Below are 19,641 nucleotides of genomic sequence, written 5' to 3'. Positions count from 1 at the left end.
TTCGATGAAGTGAGCTGTAGCTCACGAAAGCTTATGCTCTAATAAATTTGTTAGTCTCTAAGGTGCCATATGGAAGAAAGTATGTGCTTACAGTTCTATTATGATTATTTATTAGTTGTAATACAGTAGCACTCACAGATCTCCATCGGCATTGGACCTCATTGTGCTGGGCCCTATATAAACAAAAAGAGAGCCCTTGCCTCCCCACCCCCCAAAGAACTTACAGTCTAAACAGTTTGAATGTGTGTTTCAATTGCAGATTTTTTCAATATGATAGATTAATTAACATGTAAAATTATCCTTGTAAATAATTCAAACTCAACAAAGGCTTAATTACATCTCTGTAAAAAAATATGCGGCTGATTCACAAAAGAGGAGAAATGAATGGCTTTGTACCTTCTTGACGAACACCTCCCAGACCCATGTAAATATGTTTAATTTCAGGATACATGGTTTACTTTGAAGATGCTTCAATTAAATTCTTCTCTTTACAACAGGATATAGCTGGTTATTTTTGTTTGTTTAATTTCATAGTTATCAACAAAAAGCAGTCCAGGAAAATGTCCCTTGTAAATGCATGTTACTATGATACTAGAGATACCATTTATTGCACTTAAGTCACTTTATTTAGTAAACAGACTCCCTACTCAGTAACTTGTTACTGTTAAGCTGACATGCTCCGTTGTCAGCAATGTAAAATAATCATATTTTATTTCTTCAGCATGGCCAAACAGCCTGCTCATAGGAAGATACTCGCTTCTTGGAAATCTCTTTGGAATGAGTGAAAACTTCAATGTAGTACAATGGATTCTCCCTTAAAGTAATGCCAGCCTCCACTCACCCCTCCTCTCCTGGCCTATAGAGCTGTCTTCCCCCCTGCCCCCCCCACAAAGGGGAAGCATGTTGCACCCTGAATTGAGGCACCATGCCCCCTAATGCACCCACTGGAGGGCTTTGCTTTCACATAAACCTATTCCATAGGCTGTGATTTTTCCCAACAAATTTAAGCTCTTACTACAGCTGAGCCCATGCATAACTCCCATTAATGTTTTCATTTGAGTTTTCTAAATAGTTGATTTCCAGAAACAGTTATGTTCTAAAATACTTTCCAGCATCACTCTAGGACCACAGGCTAAAGTGTTCCCATCCTGCTCTCATTGAAATCAAGATCACCTGATTCTCCAGTGCCCTGCACCTTGCATACTAATTTACAATAGTGCAAAGTTGGTGTGAAATGTTAAGGATTTTTTACCCCCTTCCCCTACAATATGTAGACACAAAGGGTTGAATTAATGATGAAGTGAGCCCAACTGAGCTTTCTCCTAATTCCTGCAGTTTTAATCCTTGCCTGACAAAGTCCTTGTTGGAATATCAAATGCTTATCTTCATATAACCAAATTGTTTTTGCAGGAGGGACATGTTCCCATATCTTTAAAGAAATTGGTGGTTTATGGAAATCTGTAGCTAAATTTGAGTAATATAACTAGTGGGGTGATTTGTAATGAGGTAGATCAATAAATCCTGCTATGACACCTGACAGACAACTGGAATGATTTCACGTAAGCCTGATAGAGCAATACCTATAAGTCATGCTAGGTAAACAAGTCACCTGTACGAACATCATGTGGTGTCTTCTAGAGGTCTGTTTTGACATTGATGCTCTTCATTGTAATGATTGTGTAGATGGTACATAGCTATATATTTTTCCATTCTGCCTCTGAGGGAATCTACCATGCCTGTGGAAATATACTATTGAAATTTGAGTGAATAATGAATAGGCTGAGATTAAAAGGTAGCTCCTCTCTGAAAAATTATTATGTAGAAATGGCATCTCCTTCCTCAGTCGACCTGCCTGATGCATGTATTCCAAATAATATCTGCTGACATTACTGACCAAGAAACATTTTTACTATTTGTTAATCTTGTTAACTCAACACAGCCAAAATAGGTATGGGAGATAGAGCTCAATTCAATTCTGGACCCTCACATTATGGGGTTGAAAAAGATACTGAATAAATTCTGATTACAGTCTTAGTTGTTGGGCAGTTAGCAAAAGAAGGATTTTTTTTCACCTGTGAACTGAGCCGATTTATTTTGAAAGTGATTTAGATACAATAAATATGGAAGTCCCCAATGCTGCTCTTACAAAGTCACTCTTTTCAGAAAGAAAAGGAGTACTTGTGGCACCTTAAAGACTAACAAATTTATTAGAGCATAAGCTTTCGTGAGCTACAGCTCACTTCATCGGATGCATTTGGTGGAAAAAACAGAGGAGAGATTTATATACACACACACAGAGAACATGAAACAATGGGTTTATCATACACACTGTAAGGAGAGTGATCAGTTAAGATAAGCCATCACCAACAGCAGGGGGGGGAAGGAGGAAAACCTTTCATGGTGACAAGCAGGTAGGCTAATTCCAGCAGTTAACAAGAATATCAGAGGAACAGTGGGGGGTGGGGTGGGAGGGAGAAATACCATGGGGAAATAGTTTTACTTTGTGTAATGACTCATCCATTCCCAGTCTCTATTCAAGCCTAAGTTAATTGTATCCAGTTTGCAAATTAATTCCAATTCAGCAGTCTCTCGTTGGAGTCTGTTTTTGAAGCTTTTTTGTTGAAGTATAGCCACTCTTAGGTCTGTAATCGAGTGACCAGAGAGATTGAAGAGTTCTGCCACTGGTTTTTGAATGTTATAATTCTTGACGTCTGATTTGTGTCCATTCATTCTTTTACGTAGAGACTGTCCAGTTTGGCCAATGTACATGGCAGAGGGGCATTGCTGGCACATGATGGCATATATCACATTGGTAGATGCGCAGGTGAACGAGCCTTTGATAGTGTGGCTGATGTGATTAGGCCCTATGATGGTATCCCCTGAATAGATATGTGGACAGAGTTGGCAACGGGCTTTGTTGCAAGGATAGGTTCCTGGGTTAGTGGTTCTGTTGTGTGGTGTGTGGTTGCTGGTGAGTATTTGCTTCAGATTGGGGGGCTGTCTGTAAGCAAGGACTGGTCTGTCTCCCAAGATCTGTGAGAGTGATGGGTCGTCCTTCAGGATAGGTTGTAGATCCTTGATGATGCATTGGAGAGGTTTTAGTTGGGGGCTGAAGGTGATGGCTAGTGGCGTTCTGTTGTTTTCTTTCTTGGGCCTGTCCTGTAGTAGGTGACTTCTGGGTACTCTTCTGGCTCTGTCAATCTGTTTCTTCACTTCAGCAGGTGGGTACTGTAGTTGTAGGAATGCATGATAGAGATCTTGTAGGTGTTTGTCTCTGTCTGAGGGGTTGGAGCAAATGCGGTTATATCGTAGCGCTTGGCTGTAGACAATGGATCGAGTGGTATGATCTGGATGAAAGCTAGAGGCATGTAGGTAGGAATAGCGGTCAGTAGGTTTCCGATATAGGGTGGTGTTTATGTGACCATCGCTTATTAGCACCGTAGTGTCCAGGAAGTGGATCTCTTGTGTGGACTGGTCCAGGCTGAGGTTGATGGTGGGATGGAAATTGTTGAAATCATGGTGGAATTCCTCAAGAGCTTCTTTTCCATGGGTCCAGATGATGAAGATGTCATCAATGTAGCGCAAGTAGAGTAGGGGCATTAGGGAACGAGAGCTGAGGAAGCGTTGTTCTAAGTCAGCCATAAAAATGTTGGCATACTGTGGGGCCATGCGGGTACCCATCGCAGTGCCGCTGATTTGAACTAAAACCCCTCCAACGCATCATCAAGGATCTACAACCTATCCTGAAGGACGAGCCATCGCTCTCTCAGATCTTGGGAGACAGACCAGTCCTTGCTTACAGACAGCCCCCCAATCTGAAGCAAATACTCACCAGCAACCACACACCACACAACAGAACCACTAACCCAGGAACCTATCCTTGCAACAAAGCCCGTTGCCAACTCTGTCCACATATCTATTCAGGGGATACCATCATAGGGCCTAATCACATCAGCCACACTATCAAAGGCTCGTTCACCTGCGCATCTACCAATGTGATATATGCCATCATGTGCCAGCAATGCCCCTCTGCCATGTACATTGGCCAAACTGGACAGTCTCTACGTAAAAGAATGAATGGACACAAATCAGACGTCAAGAATTATAACATTCAAAAACCAGTTGGAGAACACTTCAATCTCTCTGGTCACTCGATCACAGACCTAAGAGTGGCTATACTTCAACAAAAAAGCTTCAAAAACAGACTCCAACGAGAGACTGCTGAATTGGAATTAATTTGCAAACTGGATACAATTAACTTAGGCTTGAATAGAGACTGGGAATGGATGAGTCATTACACAAAGTAAAACTATTTCCCCATGGTATTTCTCCCTCCCACCCCACCCCCCACTGTTCCTCTGATATTCTTGTTAACTGCTGGAATTAGCCTACCTGCTTGTCACCATGAAAGGTTTTCCTCCTTCCCCCCCTGCTGTTGGTGATGGCTTATCTTAAGTGATCACTCTCCTTACAGTGTGTATGATAAACCCATTGTTTCATGTTCTCTGTGTGTGTGTATATAAATCTCTCCTCTGTTTTTTCCACCAAATGCATCCGATGAAGTGAGCTGTAGCTCACGAAAGCTTATGCTCTAATAAATTTGTTAGTCTTTAAGGTGCCACAAGTACTCCTTTTCTTTTTGCGAATACAGACTAACACGGCTGCTACTCTGAACTCTTTTCAGAGTACATCTGCACTCCAAGCCAACCTTTGTGATCTTGCACGGTCATGGTGTCCTGATGCAGTTTTGTTTTGTTTTGTTTTTTAATTCCTCTTGAATTTGGGGTAATGGTGCTAATACCACAAAGCCTGTAGGCTTCTGCCTTCCTGTTTCTTTAAACAAGAGTCCAACTTCCAGCACAGGAAAAGAAAGGGGTATGGCCACCGTAATCACAATGTGTGCAAAACTGAGGTGCATGATGTATCCACCCCAGTGCACATTTTGGGTAAGGAGCTGTGGGGCAGAGCTGTAGGGATGCAACATGACACCTACCCGTCCAATGCACAAAATACCTAGGAAATTAGAGGCAGTGTCATTAAATATACCACATAGCTGGACGCTTTCTTATGTTTCCTAGATTTTATTAATCTGTGACTGTTGCATTAGTGCATCTACCCGTTTTATTTTATGCTGTGTACATTTCTCACAAAATACTTTACTAGAAAATGGACTCCAAAAGGTCTATTGAATCATATTTTTAAAGAAAAAATTCTTCACACAGAATTTATCTTAATTTAAAAAATACTATCCAGTGCTTCTATATAGCTACCTCTTAGACAGTCTGTGTAAAAATAATTTGAAGATGGCTCACAACCTTTTTGTCCTCCGTGCTACACTAATTAGTAATCTGGCATCTAGGATTTTTGTTAACTAGTCATTTAAAATCTTTGCAACAGTCTTGCATTATGAACCTTGGTGTAATTCAGAGTTTTTGTTGGTTTGTTTTTTCCTTGAATTTTTTTTTTCTAATCTGAAAAAAATCAAATGATGTGTCAGGAAACCAATTTTATGTAAATGAGGACCTTTACTGTAGGTTTCGAAGATGGCAATATCATCATCTGCTTCTCTCACCATATAGGATCAGGGAAGGGATTGTTCACTGATCGGATGGTAAATATTTAGATCCTGGCACCTAGCAGTTACTATGAGGGATGCTGCTATTGCTGCTGCTGTTCCAGTATCTCCTACAGTAAGGTGTCTTGTGCTCCCTTGAAAACAAATGCTCAAAAGAGGTGGTAACATTGTGCTAGCAAAATTGTGCAATCAAAACAAAGTCAGATAATCCATATATGGGCACATCCTCTCATCTTAAGACAACTCTGGTCTGTTGTTATAACAATTCTGCAGACTCACCAGAAGCCTTGAAAACCCATAATCAATTATCCAGACACACTCATTTCACATTATAATTTCATTGACTCTGTTCTGGTATTATCTAGCAACAACAACTGTGTGTAATGTAAAAAAAAAAACCACCTTTGTGTCAAATTTCATTGCCTTTGAACAAATTAACATTTCAACTAACGACAGGGTTGAGTAAAGCAAAGATGGGAGGAAAAGGGAGTAGATTGAAGGATGGTAGGGGAAAAAGAGGAGAAATTAACAGAGGAGAAACTGAGAAAAAGGAAAAATCAAAAGCACAGAATTTGTAATAGGGAAGATGCTGCTATGCTGACAGGAGATAATCCACCTCCCCAAGAAGCTGTTCTCCCATTGACATAGTGCTATCTATACCAGGGGTTAGGTCAGTATAACTACGTTGCTCAGGAGTGTGGATTTTTCACACCCCTGAGTGATGTAGTTATACCAATATACATTTGTAGTATAGACTGGCCTCATCAGTACTAGGAAACAGGAGAGAGAGAAAAAGAAGAGGAAAAAAATAGGATTTAGAGCAGTGAAGGTATTTTTAAAAAGTAGCTGGACCTGTAAATACTAGGTCAAACAAACAGTGACGGTCCAGAATAAAGCCATGTTTCTTTACTGATTATGGGACTCATATTCTATGACAGTATATAAAGAATAATAAAAAGGAATTCCATGTCAAAAATGAAATCTGAATTCAAATATCACCTCAGCCAAAACTTAAAATAATCAGAACAGAGCCATAAATATGAAAAATCTTCACGCAGCAGTGATACATGGAAATTAAGAAAAGTAGCCTTATTTCTATCAAGTGAGAATGTTTTCATTTTTTGTTTTAAGGAAGTTCAATAGGAAATAAACAGATCTGTGTAAAGCTGTTGAGAAGAGAGAATGCCATGTAAAGGATAAACATTGCTACAAGGCCTGATCCAAGTGCCTGTTTTTTCATTTATTTTTAAATAAAACGGGTCTTGTTAAAGTAATTAGCCTGACTGTGATAGCTTTGCTACCGTTCTTCTCATCCCCAAGATAATAAAACTCATCTTGAATAAAAAGGCAATTCTGAACCCAGCCATATATCTCAAGGGTCTTTCTTGTACATGTTTATTGCCCAAATTCATAATTGTTGAGCTAGTGTAATGTTTTAATTGAACTTGCTCCTTTGTATGCAGAAGTATAGAGTGAGCTGTAACATGGATTAATTTTACAGTTTGATTAAATGTATGAAAATTCAGCCCATATTTTATTTTAATCATGCTGTACTTATATATTCTAATATTCTGTGTAAGAAATTTGGAGGCATTCCTTTTGTATGTGAAATATATGTAATTGTCCATCAGATACACATTGTGATGGGCATTTCATAAATGCATCTAATAAGATAAACCATCCAAAATATTTCATCATATTTGCCATGTGTGGGGGAAAAACCTTGATATGTAGTTAAAAATCAGCATATGAAAATAATCTAAAGCAAAAGTTGTAAATATGTTTGATTTTTATCCACCAAAGAAGGCACAACTTTATCTATATGTTGAACATTAATACATGTATAATAAGTCAGAGGTCAGAGACTATGTAAAATTTTGAAAAGAGTATTAAATGTATGATAATGTCAACTGAAGTGGTAGCCAGTGAAAAGAATGATGAACCATGATATCTTCGATACCATTGTATGGTATCTGTTGGGAAATACTGGCTTTTTGATGGTGACCAATGTATTTCACATATAGTGTATGCAAATGCGAGGCTAGAATTTGGCATTTATTCCAAGAAATTACCTAAAAAGGTAAAAAATTTAAACAACTTTAGCAACCAGTTGTGTTTTTGATGGTACTTTAAATTTAAGGTCCCTTGATGACAAAACTGTTAAACTAATAATGAGCAGCTGCCTTCTCCAGCCTGCTCCCAAATACAGTCCACAAACTGTAGGCTCCAAATTCATACCTTACATGAGACTTGGTTTTATTAATACAGAAATCAATAATGAGATAAACATGATGTCAGGTAAAACCTTTTCCCCAAGCATAGATGTTCCAAGGCTCCTCCCTCTGGGTTGCTCAGCCCATATTCTAGATCCTTTCTAGATTTTTCTAGAGAGTTCCTTCCATCTCTCTTTGTATCTAGATGGGAGCCACCTGCCCTAGTAAGTCACCAGAATCCATTTAACCCTTTCCTACAATGCTCAACACATGCTAACAGAATGGTGTGTTTCAGGCAAAAGCTGCCAGCCTGTTACTCTGTTATAAATCAACATACAAACTAAAAATGGCTTATAATTTCCATAAGTTTTGTACAGTGTTTAGATAGGCAATATTGTATCCTGCTGCACAGGAAACAAGCTCACACAAGACATCAAGTTTCTTGTTCTGCCAGAATTAGAGCACAAGGGCGATGATGCTAAACACAGCTGCACTACAAAGATACAAACATTTCACATCAATGTAAATGGTTACAGTTCTCAAAAAGAGGATGTTATTTAGGAGCATCCTTTTAATGATGGAGAATTAATCAAACAAAAATTATAGATAGTTTTCAGAGTAGCAGCCGTGTTAGTCTGTATTCGCAAAAAGAAAAGGAGTACCCGTGGCATCTTAGAGACTAACAAATTTATTAGAGCATAAGCTTTCGTGAGCTACAGCTCACTTCATCGGATGCATTTGGTGGAAAAAGCAGAGGAGAGATTTATATACACACACAAACACACAGAGAACATGAAACAATGGGTTTATCATACACACTGTAAAGGAGAGTGATCACTTAAGATAAGCCATCACCAGCAGCAGGGGGGGGAAAAGGAGGAAAACCTTTCATATCTTGACGTCTGATTTGTTGGTGTAGAGGGCTTCTACATCCATAGTGGCTAGGATTTCTACATAGAGTGCTTCCGCCGACGTGCACGAGCTGAAATTGTGGAAAAGCAGCATCGCTTACCCCATAACCTCAGCCATGCAGACCACAGTGCCATCCACAGCCTCAGAAACAACTCTGACATCATAATCAAAAAGGCTGACAAAGGAGGTGCTGTCGTCATCATGAATAGGTTGGAGTATGAACAAGAGGCTGCTAGGCAGCTCTCCAACACCACTTTCTACAAGCCATTACCCTCTGATCCCACTGAGAGTTACCAAAAGAAACTACAGCATTTGCTCAAGAAACTCCCTGAAAAAGCACAAGAACAAATCCGCACAGACACACCCCTGGAGCCCCGACCTGGGGTATTCTATCTGCTACCCAAGATCCATAAACCTGGAAATCCTGGACGCCCCATCATCTCAGGCATTGGCACCCTGACAGCAGGATTGTCTGGCTATGTAGACTCCCTCCTCAGGCCCTTCATTACCAGCACTCCCAGCTATCTTCGAGACACCACTGACTTCCTGAGGAAACTACAGTCCATTGGTGATCTTCCTAAAAACACCATCCTAGCCACTATGGATGTAGAAGCCCTCTACACCAACATTCCACACAAAGATGGGCTACAAGCCGTCAGGAACAGTATCCCCGATACTGTCACGGCTAACCTGGTGGCTGAACTTTGTGACTTTGTCCTGACCCATAACTATTTCACATTTGGTGACAATGTATACCTTCAAATCAGCGGCACTGCGATGGGTACCCGCATGGCCCCACAGTATGCCAACATTTTTATGGCTGACTTAGAACAACGCTTCCTCAGCTCTCGTCCCCTAATGCGCCTACTCTACTTGCGCTACATTGATGACATCTTCATCATCTGGACCCATGGAAAAGAAGCTCTTGAGGAATTCCACCATGATTTCAACAATTTCCATCCCACCATCAACCTCAGCCTGGACCAGTCCACACAAGAGATCCACTTCCTGGACACTACGGTGCTAATAAGCGATGGTCACATAAACACCACCCTATATCGGAAACCTACTGACCGCTATTCCTACCTACATGCCTCTAGCTTTCATCCAGATCATACCACTCGATCCATTGTCTACAGCCAAGCGCTACGATATAACCGCATTTGCTCCAACCCCTCAGACAGAGACAAACACCTACAAGATCTCTATCATGCATTCCTACAACTACAATACCCACCTGCTGAAGTGAAGAAACAGATTGACAGAGCCAGAAGAGTACCCAGAAGTCACCTACTACAGGACAGGCCCAAGAAAGAAAACAACAGAACGCCACTAGCCATCACCTTCAGCCCCCAACTAAAACCTCTCCAACGCATCATCAAGGATCTACAACCTATCCTGAAGGACGACCCATCACTCTCACAGATCTTGGGAGACAGACCAGTCCTTGCTTACAGACAGCCCCCCAATCTGAAGCAAATACTCACCAGCAACCACACACCACACAACAGAACCACTAACCCAGGAACCTATCCTTGCAACAAAGCCCGTTGCCAACTCTGTCCACATATCTATTCAGGGGATACCATCATAGGGCCTAATCACATCAGCCACACTATCAGAGGCTCGTTCACCTGCGCATCTACCAATGTGATATATGCCATCATGTGCCAGCAATGTCCCTCTGCCATGTACATTGGCCAAACTGGACAGTCTCTACGTAAAAGAATGAATGGACACAAATCAGACGTCAAGAATTATAACATTCAAAAACCAGTTGGAGAACACTTCAATCTCTCTGGTCACTCGATCACAGACCTAAGAGTGGCTATACTTCAACAAAAAAGCTTCAAAAACAGACTCCAACGAGAGACTGCTGAATTGGAATTAATTTGCAAACTGGATACAATTTACTTAGGCTTGAATAGAGACTGGGAATGGATGAGTCATTACACAAAGTAAAACTATTTCCCCATGGTATTTCTCCCTCCCACCCCACCCCCCACTGTTCCTCTGATATTCTTGTTAACTGCTGGAATTAGCCTACCTTGCTTGTCACCATGAAAGGTTTTCCTCCTTTTCCCCCCCCCCTGCTGCTGGTGATGGCTTATCTTAAGTGATCACTCTCCTTTACAGTGTGTATGATAAACCCATTGTTTCATGTTCTCTGTATGTGTGTGTGTGTATATAAATCTCTCCTCTGCTTTTTCAACCAAATGCATCCGATGAAGTGAGCTGTAGCTCACGAAAGCTTATGCTCTAATAAATTTGTTAGTCTCTAAGGTGCCACGGGTACTCCTTTTCTTTTTATAGATAGTTTGTGTGTCTTTCTATCTGTAATATATAATTGGATTTTAATAGCTTGTTTTTAATACATTTGAAAAATGAAAGCCGAAATATGACATAATACATGAAAAAATGCATTACAGGGTCAATCATTTACAATTAAACCATGCAGTCAGTAATATATACAACCTCTTGTGCATAATGAGTAGCACATACATGAGTAATAGAATCAGGCCCTCTGTGGGGGATGGGCAACAAAATGTATACTGCACATTAAAATTACATATAGTGTGCTTATTTTCTTTGAGGATTATTTATTAGTGGAAATTTGAAAGGCTCAATTGGTGTTCTAAATTAGATTTACATAAACAGATCAAGCAATTAACTTTATCTACTGCTTCTGCTATGATGTTGTTTTCTCACTTGTATCTTAAAATTTTGTTTAGATAATTATTTTGTTTTAATAAGGACTGTGGAACATGACCCTTCATGTTTGTTATAGCAGCGCATTTGCAACATTATGGAATATGTCTACTGAAGGTAAAACTGCAACTGAAGGTGTAATTTCAGTTCAGGTAGACATACTTGTGCTAGCTTTAATCTACCAAGCATGGTTAAAAATAGCAGTGAAGATGTGGCAGAATGGACTTCAGTGTAGGCTACAAATATGAATACGTACCCAGGCTTTCATGTGGGCTTGTGTAGCTGTGCTACAGCCCATGCTGTGGTGGCTTCAATGATATGTTTGGCTACACTAGCTACATAAAAGCTAATCTGAGCTGCAATCACACTATCGATTATAGTATAGGCAAACCCATAGCTAGGGTTGTACTAGCACTTCCATTGTTAACCCCTTTTTATCTATTTTTATTTCCTATCCATTGTTGGAGGAATGGTTCTTTGTTTCTCCATCCCTGTCTGAGTGCTGATGCTCCCCCATTTTTTAAAACTCCCCAGTGCTATGATGCTCCATCGTATCTGAGACTGAGGACGAGCAGACAGCAGGAGTGGAATGGTGTGTGTGGAAGGCCTGGGGATCCAAGCCCCCTCCCCCCCATGTGGCCCTTGACCACTGCTAGATGGCATAACAGCAAAGCTCTTGCCCTGCTGGCATGATGGAGGGGAGGCTGAGCCACATGTGAGTGATGTTGCGACTGTATGCACCAGGTCACAACGCCAGCCAAATAGGGGCAGCTGGGCTGGTAATGTGGGCCCTCTCCTAAGCAAAATACTGGCAGACAGAACTCCATTCAGAATCCATCAATACCAATTATTAAATGGCCAGAGATGTCAGTGGGATAGGGTAAGGAACACTCAGCTTCCCTTGAAGGAACTGTCTGCCTATAATAACACTACAGGCTTGTATATGCAGTGCTGTTGAAGTGCACCAGAGGAGTGTGACTTGTAAAATGCACTTTTACGTTTTAAGCACTCCTGTTTCAAACATGACTATGCTAATGTGAACTAGGTACCTTCTAGCACAGGATCAGGGGACCCCAGCAAGGTCTACATGGGACAGTTAGAGTGCAGCTAGTTAGGGGTGTGCTTTGTAAAGCACACTGTCGTGTGCTTTGCCATACTGTTAGACAAGTCCTAATTATATTAGAGCTAGGCTGATTTACACTCGTTGACGTTCCTGGCCATTCCTCTAGAGCATTTGGATCCAGCAAACAACAGATAGTGATTAAGACTCAAATCCATTTTTACTGCATTTGTTTCCTGCTTGGATTAGTGCTGTCAAGGCAAAATGTAGCATTTTTATCCTTGGAAAATGTATCCCAAGCTGTTAGCCTGGTTCACACAATATACGGGATAAAACTTTGTTATGGAACACTTTAAGATACTCCAATGACAATAAGAAAAGGAGTACTTGTGGCACCTTAGAGACTAACAAATTTATTTGAGCATAAGCTTTCGTGAGCTACAGCTCACTTCATCGGATGCATTACTCACGAAAGCTTATGCTCTAATAAATTTGTTAGTCTCTAAGGTGCCACAAGTACTCCTTTTCTTTTTGCGAATACAGACTAACACGGCTGCTACTCTGAAACCTGTCCAATGACAATGCTATAGTTCACGTTGATAATACTTTAGAGATGTTTATATGATTTAGCTATTGATCTGTAATACTGGCACAATCAGTATATGGCATGCAGCTGTTTAGTTTGCGCAATTTACTTGTTTTGGAAATTATCTTTATGATTAATGTATTATATGGTACTTCTCTGAACAATATATTCCAACTAGAGTCTGCTCTTTGCTCAAGTTTAACATTCTCCCTGGGCTTGATGTAAAGCTCATTGAAGTTAACAAGAGTCTTTCCCCTGACTCCAGCAGGGTTTGAACCAGGCACGCTACGACTTTCACATAGCAATCTTGCACAATGCAATAACTACATTAAATGCAAATGGCATCGTTAATACCCCAGGACACTATTATAACTTTCTATTAGTGGTTATCAAATATTCATGAATGAAAATGTTAGCTCTTCTTTATATTGCTGAGTAGTGTTAGTTAAGATAAGGACTGAAAATTAAGATATTTGCTGACTCTGACTTTCATAAATGAAATGAGCCCACCATGAACTAGAGATCTAAACTCCCAGGCAAATTAAATATGAATATGTATCTGATCATACCTAAAAATAGTCTGTTTAGCATAAGAGCCGAGGGGTATATGCATTTAAAAATGTGTTCTTTCTCCCTGCTGTTTATTACATGATTATCATTTTATTAAAGTAAAATGATTTTAGTGATTAGATTAGCGCCAGCTAAATACAGATTTTTCTGGTTAATTATCCTGATTATTACAAGAAAGATTGTAGAATAAATTCTAGTTTGACATCAAAATTGTATCACCACTAAAATGTTGGATCATTGAAGCATCTAATCCTTGTATGTCATCTGTGGCATCACACCTCTACTTAGACCACAAACCATTTTGACTATAGACAGATATCAGAGTGGTAGCTGTGTTAGTCTGTATCAGCAAAAAAACCGAGGAGTACTTGTGGCACCTTAGAGACTAACAAATTTATTTGGGCATAAGCTTTCGTGGGCTAAAACCCACTTCATCAGATGCATAGAGTGGAAAATACAGTAGGAAGATAGATAGATATATACAGAGAACATGAAAAAATGGGTGTTGCCATACTAACTCTAACGAAATTAATCAATTAAGGTGGGCTATTATCAGCAGAGAAAAAAACCGTTTGAAGTGATAATCAGGATGGCCCGTTTCAAACAGTTGACAAGAAGGTGTAGGGGGGAAAAATTAGCATGGGGAAATAATTTTTACTTTGTGTAATGACCCATCCACTCCCAGTCTTTATTCAAGCCCAATTTAATAGTGTCCAGTTTGCAAATTAATTCCTGTTCTGCAGTTTCTCGTTGGAGTCTATTTTTGAAGTTATTTTTGTTGAAAAATTGTGACTTTTAGGTCTGTAATTGAGAGTCCAGGGAGGCTGAAGCATTCTCCGACTGGTTTTTGAATGTTATAATTCTTGACGTCTGATTTGTGTCCATTTATTCTTTTACATAGAGACTGTGTGGTTTGGCCAATGTACATGGCAGAGGGGCTGGCACATGATGGCATATATCACATTGGTAGATGTGCAGGTGAATGAGCCTCTGATGGTCTGGCTGATGTGATTAGGTCCTATGATGGTGTCCCCTGAATAGATATGTGGACAGAATTGGCAACGGGCTTTGTTGCAAGGATAGGTTCCTGGGTTAGTCTTTTTGTTGTGTGGTGTGTGTTTGCTGGTGAGTATTTGCTTCAGGTTGGGGGGTTGTCTGTAAGTGAGGACTGGCCTGTCTCCCAAGATCTGTGAGAGTGAGGGATCATCCTTCAGGATAGGTTGTAGATCCTTGATGATGCGCTGGAGAGGTTTTAGTTGGGGGCTGAAGGTGACGGCTAGTGGCATTCTGTTACTTTCTTTGTTGGGCCTGTCCTGTAGTAGGTGACTTCTGGGTACTCTTTTGGCTCTGTCAATCTGTTTCTTCATTTCAGCAGGTAGGTACTGTACTTTTAAGAAAACTTGATAGAGATCTTGTAAGTGTTTGTCTCTGTCTGGGGGATTGCAGCAAATGCGGTTGTATCAAAGAGCTTGGCTGTAGACAATGGATCGTGTGATGCGGTCTCGATGAAAGCTGGAGGCATGTAGGTAAGTATAGCGGTCAGTAGGTTTCTATAGGGTGATGTTTATGTGACCATCACTTATTAGCACTGTAGTGTCCAAGAAGTGGATCGCTTGTGTGGACTGATCCAGGCTGAGGTTGATAGTGGGATGGAAATTGTTGAAATCATGGTGGAATTCCTCAAGGGTTTCCTTTCCATGAGTCCAGATGATGAAGATGTCATCCATGTAGCGCAAGTAGAGTAGAGGCATTAGGGGACGAGAGCTGAGGAAGCGTTGTTCTAAGTCAGCCATAAAAATGTTGGCATATTGTGGGGCCATGTGGGTACCCATAGCAGTGCCACTGTCTTAAAGAAAAGGAGTACTTGTGGCACCTTAGAGACTACATTGTCCCCAAATGTGAAATAGTTGTGGGTGAGAACAAAGTCACAAAGTTCAGCCACCAGGTTTGCCGTGACATTATCGGGGATACTGTTCCTGACAGCTTGTAGTCCATCTTTGTGTGGAATGTTGGTGTAGAGGGCTTGTACATCCATAGTGTCCAAGATGGTGTTTTCTGGAAGATCACCAATGGATTGTAGTTTCCTCAGAAAGTCAGTGGTGTCTCAAAGACAGCTGGGAGTGCTGGTAGCGTAGGGCCTGAGGAGGGAGTCTACATAGCCAGAGAATCCTGCTGTTAGGGTGCCAATGCCTGAGATAATGGGGTGTCCAGGATTTCCAGGTTTATGGATCTTGGGTAGCAGATAGAATACCCCTAGTCAGGGTTCTAGGGGTGTGTCTGTGCAGATTTTTTCCTGTGCTTTTTCAGGGAGTTTCTTGAGCAGATGGTGTAGTTTCTTTTGGTAACCCTCAGTGGGATCAGAGGGTAATGGCCTGTAGAATGTGGTGTTAGAGAGCTGCCTAGCAGCCTCTCGTTCATATTCCGACCTATTCATGATGACGATAGACTAACACAGCAGCCACTCTGAAACCTTTGACTATAGAGAATCTCTAGCAATATGTATTTGTGTATGTTCGTTGTTGTTGTGTAACTGATTAACTTTTTTTTAAAATGACCCTATCTCAAAATTTCTTGTTATTGATCACTAAAAGATGAGTTAAATTTTCCAAGTGATGTGAGGGGATTTAGCCACAAGATGCCCATCAACATCACAGCTATATAACAGAACCCACAGCTATATAACACTTAAAAAATCTGCCTCTCTCTTTTTCAGAAAACTCAGTTTAACAAAATCTTTCCCTGCAGTGCTGTTTGTTTGAATATTGGTAACTCTGCTCAATAAGGAAACAGGCTATTATTGGCCTAAATAGCCTTTTCATGGCTCAGTGTTTTTTTATGTACTCATTATGTACAGGCTTTAAATAATCCAAGTTGCTTTGCTTTGCTTTGCTTTTCTGATCCTACCTGCAGTCCTAGAAATTCAGTTTACATTGGAAGATTAGAAATAGATGTTTAAAAAAGTACAGACTAGCTACAAGCAGTAATCAACTATTGCACTAGTTAAGTATATGATGTCTGTCTTCTTCATTGTACCACCCCCGCCCCCCAAGTATGACAACAAAAGCATTTATTGTACGAACATATTATTAATGTGGAAACCTAAGGAGCAAAACATTCCTCTTTTTTCTTTTCTTTTCTTTTCTTTTCTTTTCTTTTCTTTTCTTTTCTTTTCTTTTCTTTACAGAACTTAGGTCAGATGTACTATTCCTAAATTATTTAAATTAAATTATGTACAAAGATATCATCCTGCCCTTAAAATGAAACCAGTCTTAATATTACCCACAATTCACTGTCAGTTCTTCTTTTAGAGGAACACAGTTGTCTAATATACTAGTTTTTCAATTTATAGCAAAGGCAGAAATGTCCAGCAATGAGGTTGTCCTCGTCCTCCTCCCCCCCACCCACTTTGTGTGGTCTAGGATCAGTGCTTGGCAAGCATGTATGATCCTGAAAGCCCCCCCCACCCTTCTGCCCCCTCCTCCCCCCTACCCCCCCCCAAACTTCCTCTCACCTTAGTCTCTCTATCTCTCTCAGGGTAGTGCATAGTAAGGACATGAATCGCCACCCTGAGAGAAGCTTAGCCAGAGGATTACAGAGGATTGGACAGACACAACCTGTGGCTCCACTCCCTTCCAAGACCCATACTTCTGTTGTATGAAGAAGCCAAGGTATCCCTATGGAAAGGGCATGGAAAAGCTCTGAGCTCCTGCATTTAGCTATACCACATGTTGTTCTTCTTTCCTCTGCCCCTACACAAGTGATTGATTGGGCTGAACAAAGATTGTACAATAGGGAGGAGGTAAAGCTGACCTAGTCCAGATACTGGTCACATGACCTCTGTAAAGTTGTTCCAGTTTGGGGGACACAGTGCATCAGTAGTTCAGACTGAGGAGTTTCTTGGAACCATAAATATCTCTAGAATCTGAAAGTCTTGTTTCATGTCTAGCAATAAGTAATCAGTATAAGTCAACATCTTCACAGATCTTACTACATTTTAGTGTGAAAAATAGCTGCTTATGCTTGCTTTCCTTTTGCTCTATGTGGTGTCAGTCATGTACCTTTAGGCTGGGGGCAAAGTTACATATATGCCAACACATTTCCAAAAGTGTTCACTAATGGATGCCTAGGTTGAGACACTTTAGGCCCAATTTCTAGGAGAGCAGAGAGCCTGTAGCTGCTGCTGATGTCAGTGTGAACTGTAGGTGCTTAGGACTTTTGAAAAATTGGTCCCAAAGACTTGCATTGGGCACCCAAAATCTGAGGAACTCAAAATCAGTAGCCACTCTTGAAAACCACAGACTTGTAGAATAAGATCTAATGCAGATGGGACAGCACCTTTGCTTGCAGATAAAATAGAACAGTGTGTTTTTGAAAAGCTATGACACTACATTAATCTTGTGCTGCTCCTTTGCATCATGAGAACTATAAATAATGCAGAATAATTTCAGGTAAATTGTCTTCTCTTTTCATGCAAAAGAACCTGTGGGATTCTGACTTGCACTAGCCTGCTGTAATATGACAATATGGTGCTATGACAGGTGTATTTCTGTTCTACTCATACCAGACTTCCTCATTGCATTTTTAATGTTTCTTTAAAAATCACATTATTACAATCAGGTCACTTTACATATCTCTGAACTTCAGCAGAAACAAATGCCTCCAAGAATTTCCTGTGACCAGACACAATTGCACTGACCCTGTTGGCAGCAGCAGCAAGAATAAATGTCATAGCAGATGGTAAATTCAGACATTTGTCGTCTTTGGTTTGGCTTAAAATTGATCTTTTCTGCAGTTTTTAATATCTTTAACCACCCTCTTATGACCATAAGAAGAATGGTTTCACATTGATTGAAGTAAGAATTTTAATCAAGCATTCTGGTGGTCCCAGTTAATAGGATATATGCCTTGCATGATGAAACTAGTGTAACCTTTTACAGTGCTCTAAATACAGGATATTCTAAGTATAGGAAAATAATGTATCTCAGATACCAGGATATAATAACTGTTGTATTTTAATGGTAACCACAGTATCTTTCACCGTGTGTGTTTATCTATGAAACTTCAACACCAAACTAAAAAATTTCAATCCTGAAAGGTGGTGTTTACCTTCAACTGTTATTAACTTCAAGATGTTTCTCGGACTGGGCCCTTCACCTAATTAAGGTTTTGATTCTGCAGGCACTTAAGCACAAGCATAATTTACAAGAACAATCCCATTGAAATCAAAGCGATTACTCATGAATAAAGTGATGTTCACTTAACTGTTTGCAAGATCAGGACCATAAACTGCTGTTTCACTTTCTTATCTGAGCCAAACCTGAATAACTGCTAAGAAGTAAATGACCGCCTGGTGTTAATATGGTGCTTTGAATTACTTGGGACCAGATGAAACTCTAGTATGAAAAAGTTACCTAAGCTTAACAATAACGTTACAATCAATAAGTTTATAGGTAATGTAGGGTTTTTTAAAAACATCTTCAAACTGGTGTTGCTTTTTAAAATCTCTTAACATTTTTCAGATTTCAATTCAAACCATTTTACATGGAGGGGAACTAGTTAAGGAGAATAAACCATCCTTTTCTCATAAATCCTGTCAGGAACTATTTCAGATCATATTATTTCAACAGATATCAAGATAAAAAAATGCCAGAAAATAATAACTTTAAACAAAGCACGATTTTACCACAGAATATGAATAAGTTGTTGTTGTTGTTTACCATGTGTGTTTGTTATGCTGAGGGGCTACTTAAGAACAGGGCCCCATCATAGTAGGCACTGTATTGGTTTAGAGAATATTTTTTTCCTCAAAAAATACCTTTGTATTACTAAATCAATCTTTGTGTTTTGTTCCATGGAAAACAAATTCTTTAATTCCATATCAAGATTGCTACTCATTGCAGTATTCCCTTATTGTCCAGATTTTGTCACTGAAACTAAAATATAATAGTCTTTATTTATAATGCATTCTTTCCTCTCTTACTCCTGCCATCCTCACACACATAAAACATGATTAAAA

General features: G+C 40.0%; 1 protein-coding gene across 2 annotated transcripts in view; it reads left to right on the top strand.

Annotated features, from left to right (window-relative positions):
• IQCJ (IQ motif containing J) overlaps window positions 1–19,641 on the top strand; it is a 313,719-nt gene that overhangs the window by 161,557 nt on the left and 132,521 nt on the right. Inside the window, exon 6 of one of the 2 annotated variants that reach the window (XM_043491913.1) lies at window positions 17,160–17,629. The exons of the other annotated variant lie outside the window; for it this stretch is intronic. Within the exon in view, the coding sequence (XP_043347848.1) occupies window positions 17,160–17,171 (12 nt within the window). The 3' untranslated portion in view covers window positions 17,172–17,629. Of the gene's footprint in view, window positions 1–17,159; window positions 17,630–19,641 lie in introns of those variants that run through there. 2 annotated transcript variants of the gene reach the window in all.

This window comes from Dermochelys coriacea, chromosome 9 (assembly GCF_009764565.3).
Source record: "Dermochelys coriacea isolate rDerCor1 chromosome 9, rDerCor1.pri.v4, whole genome shotgun sequence".
In the NCBI taxonomy this organism is placed as follows: Eukaryota; Metazoa; Chordata; order Testudines; family Dermochelyidae; genus Dermochelys; species Dermochelys coriacea.
The sequence above is the reverse complement of the archived record's forward strand: the minus strand, read 5'-3'. Positions and strand labels throughout refer to the sequence as shown.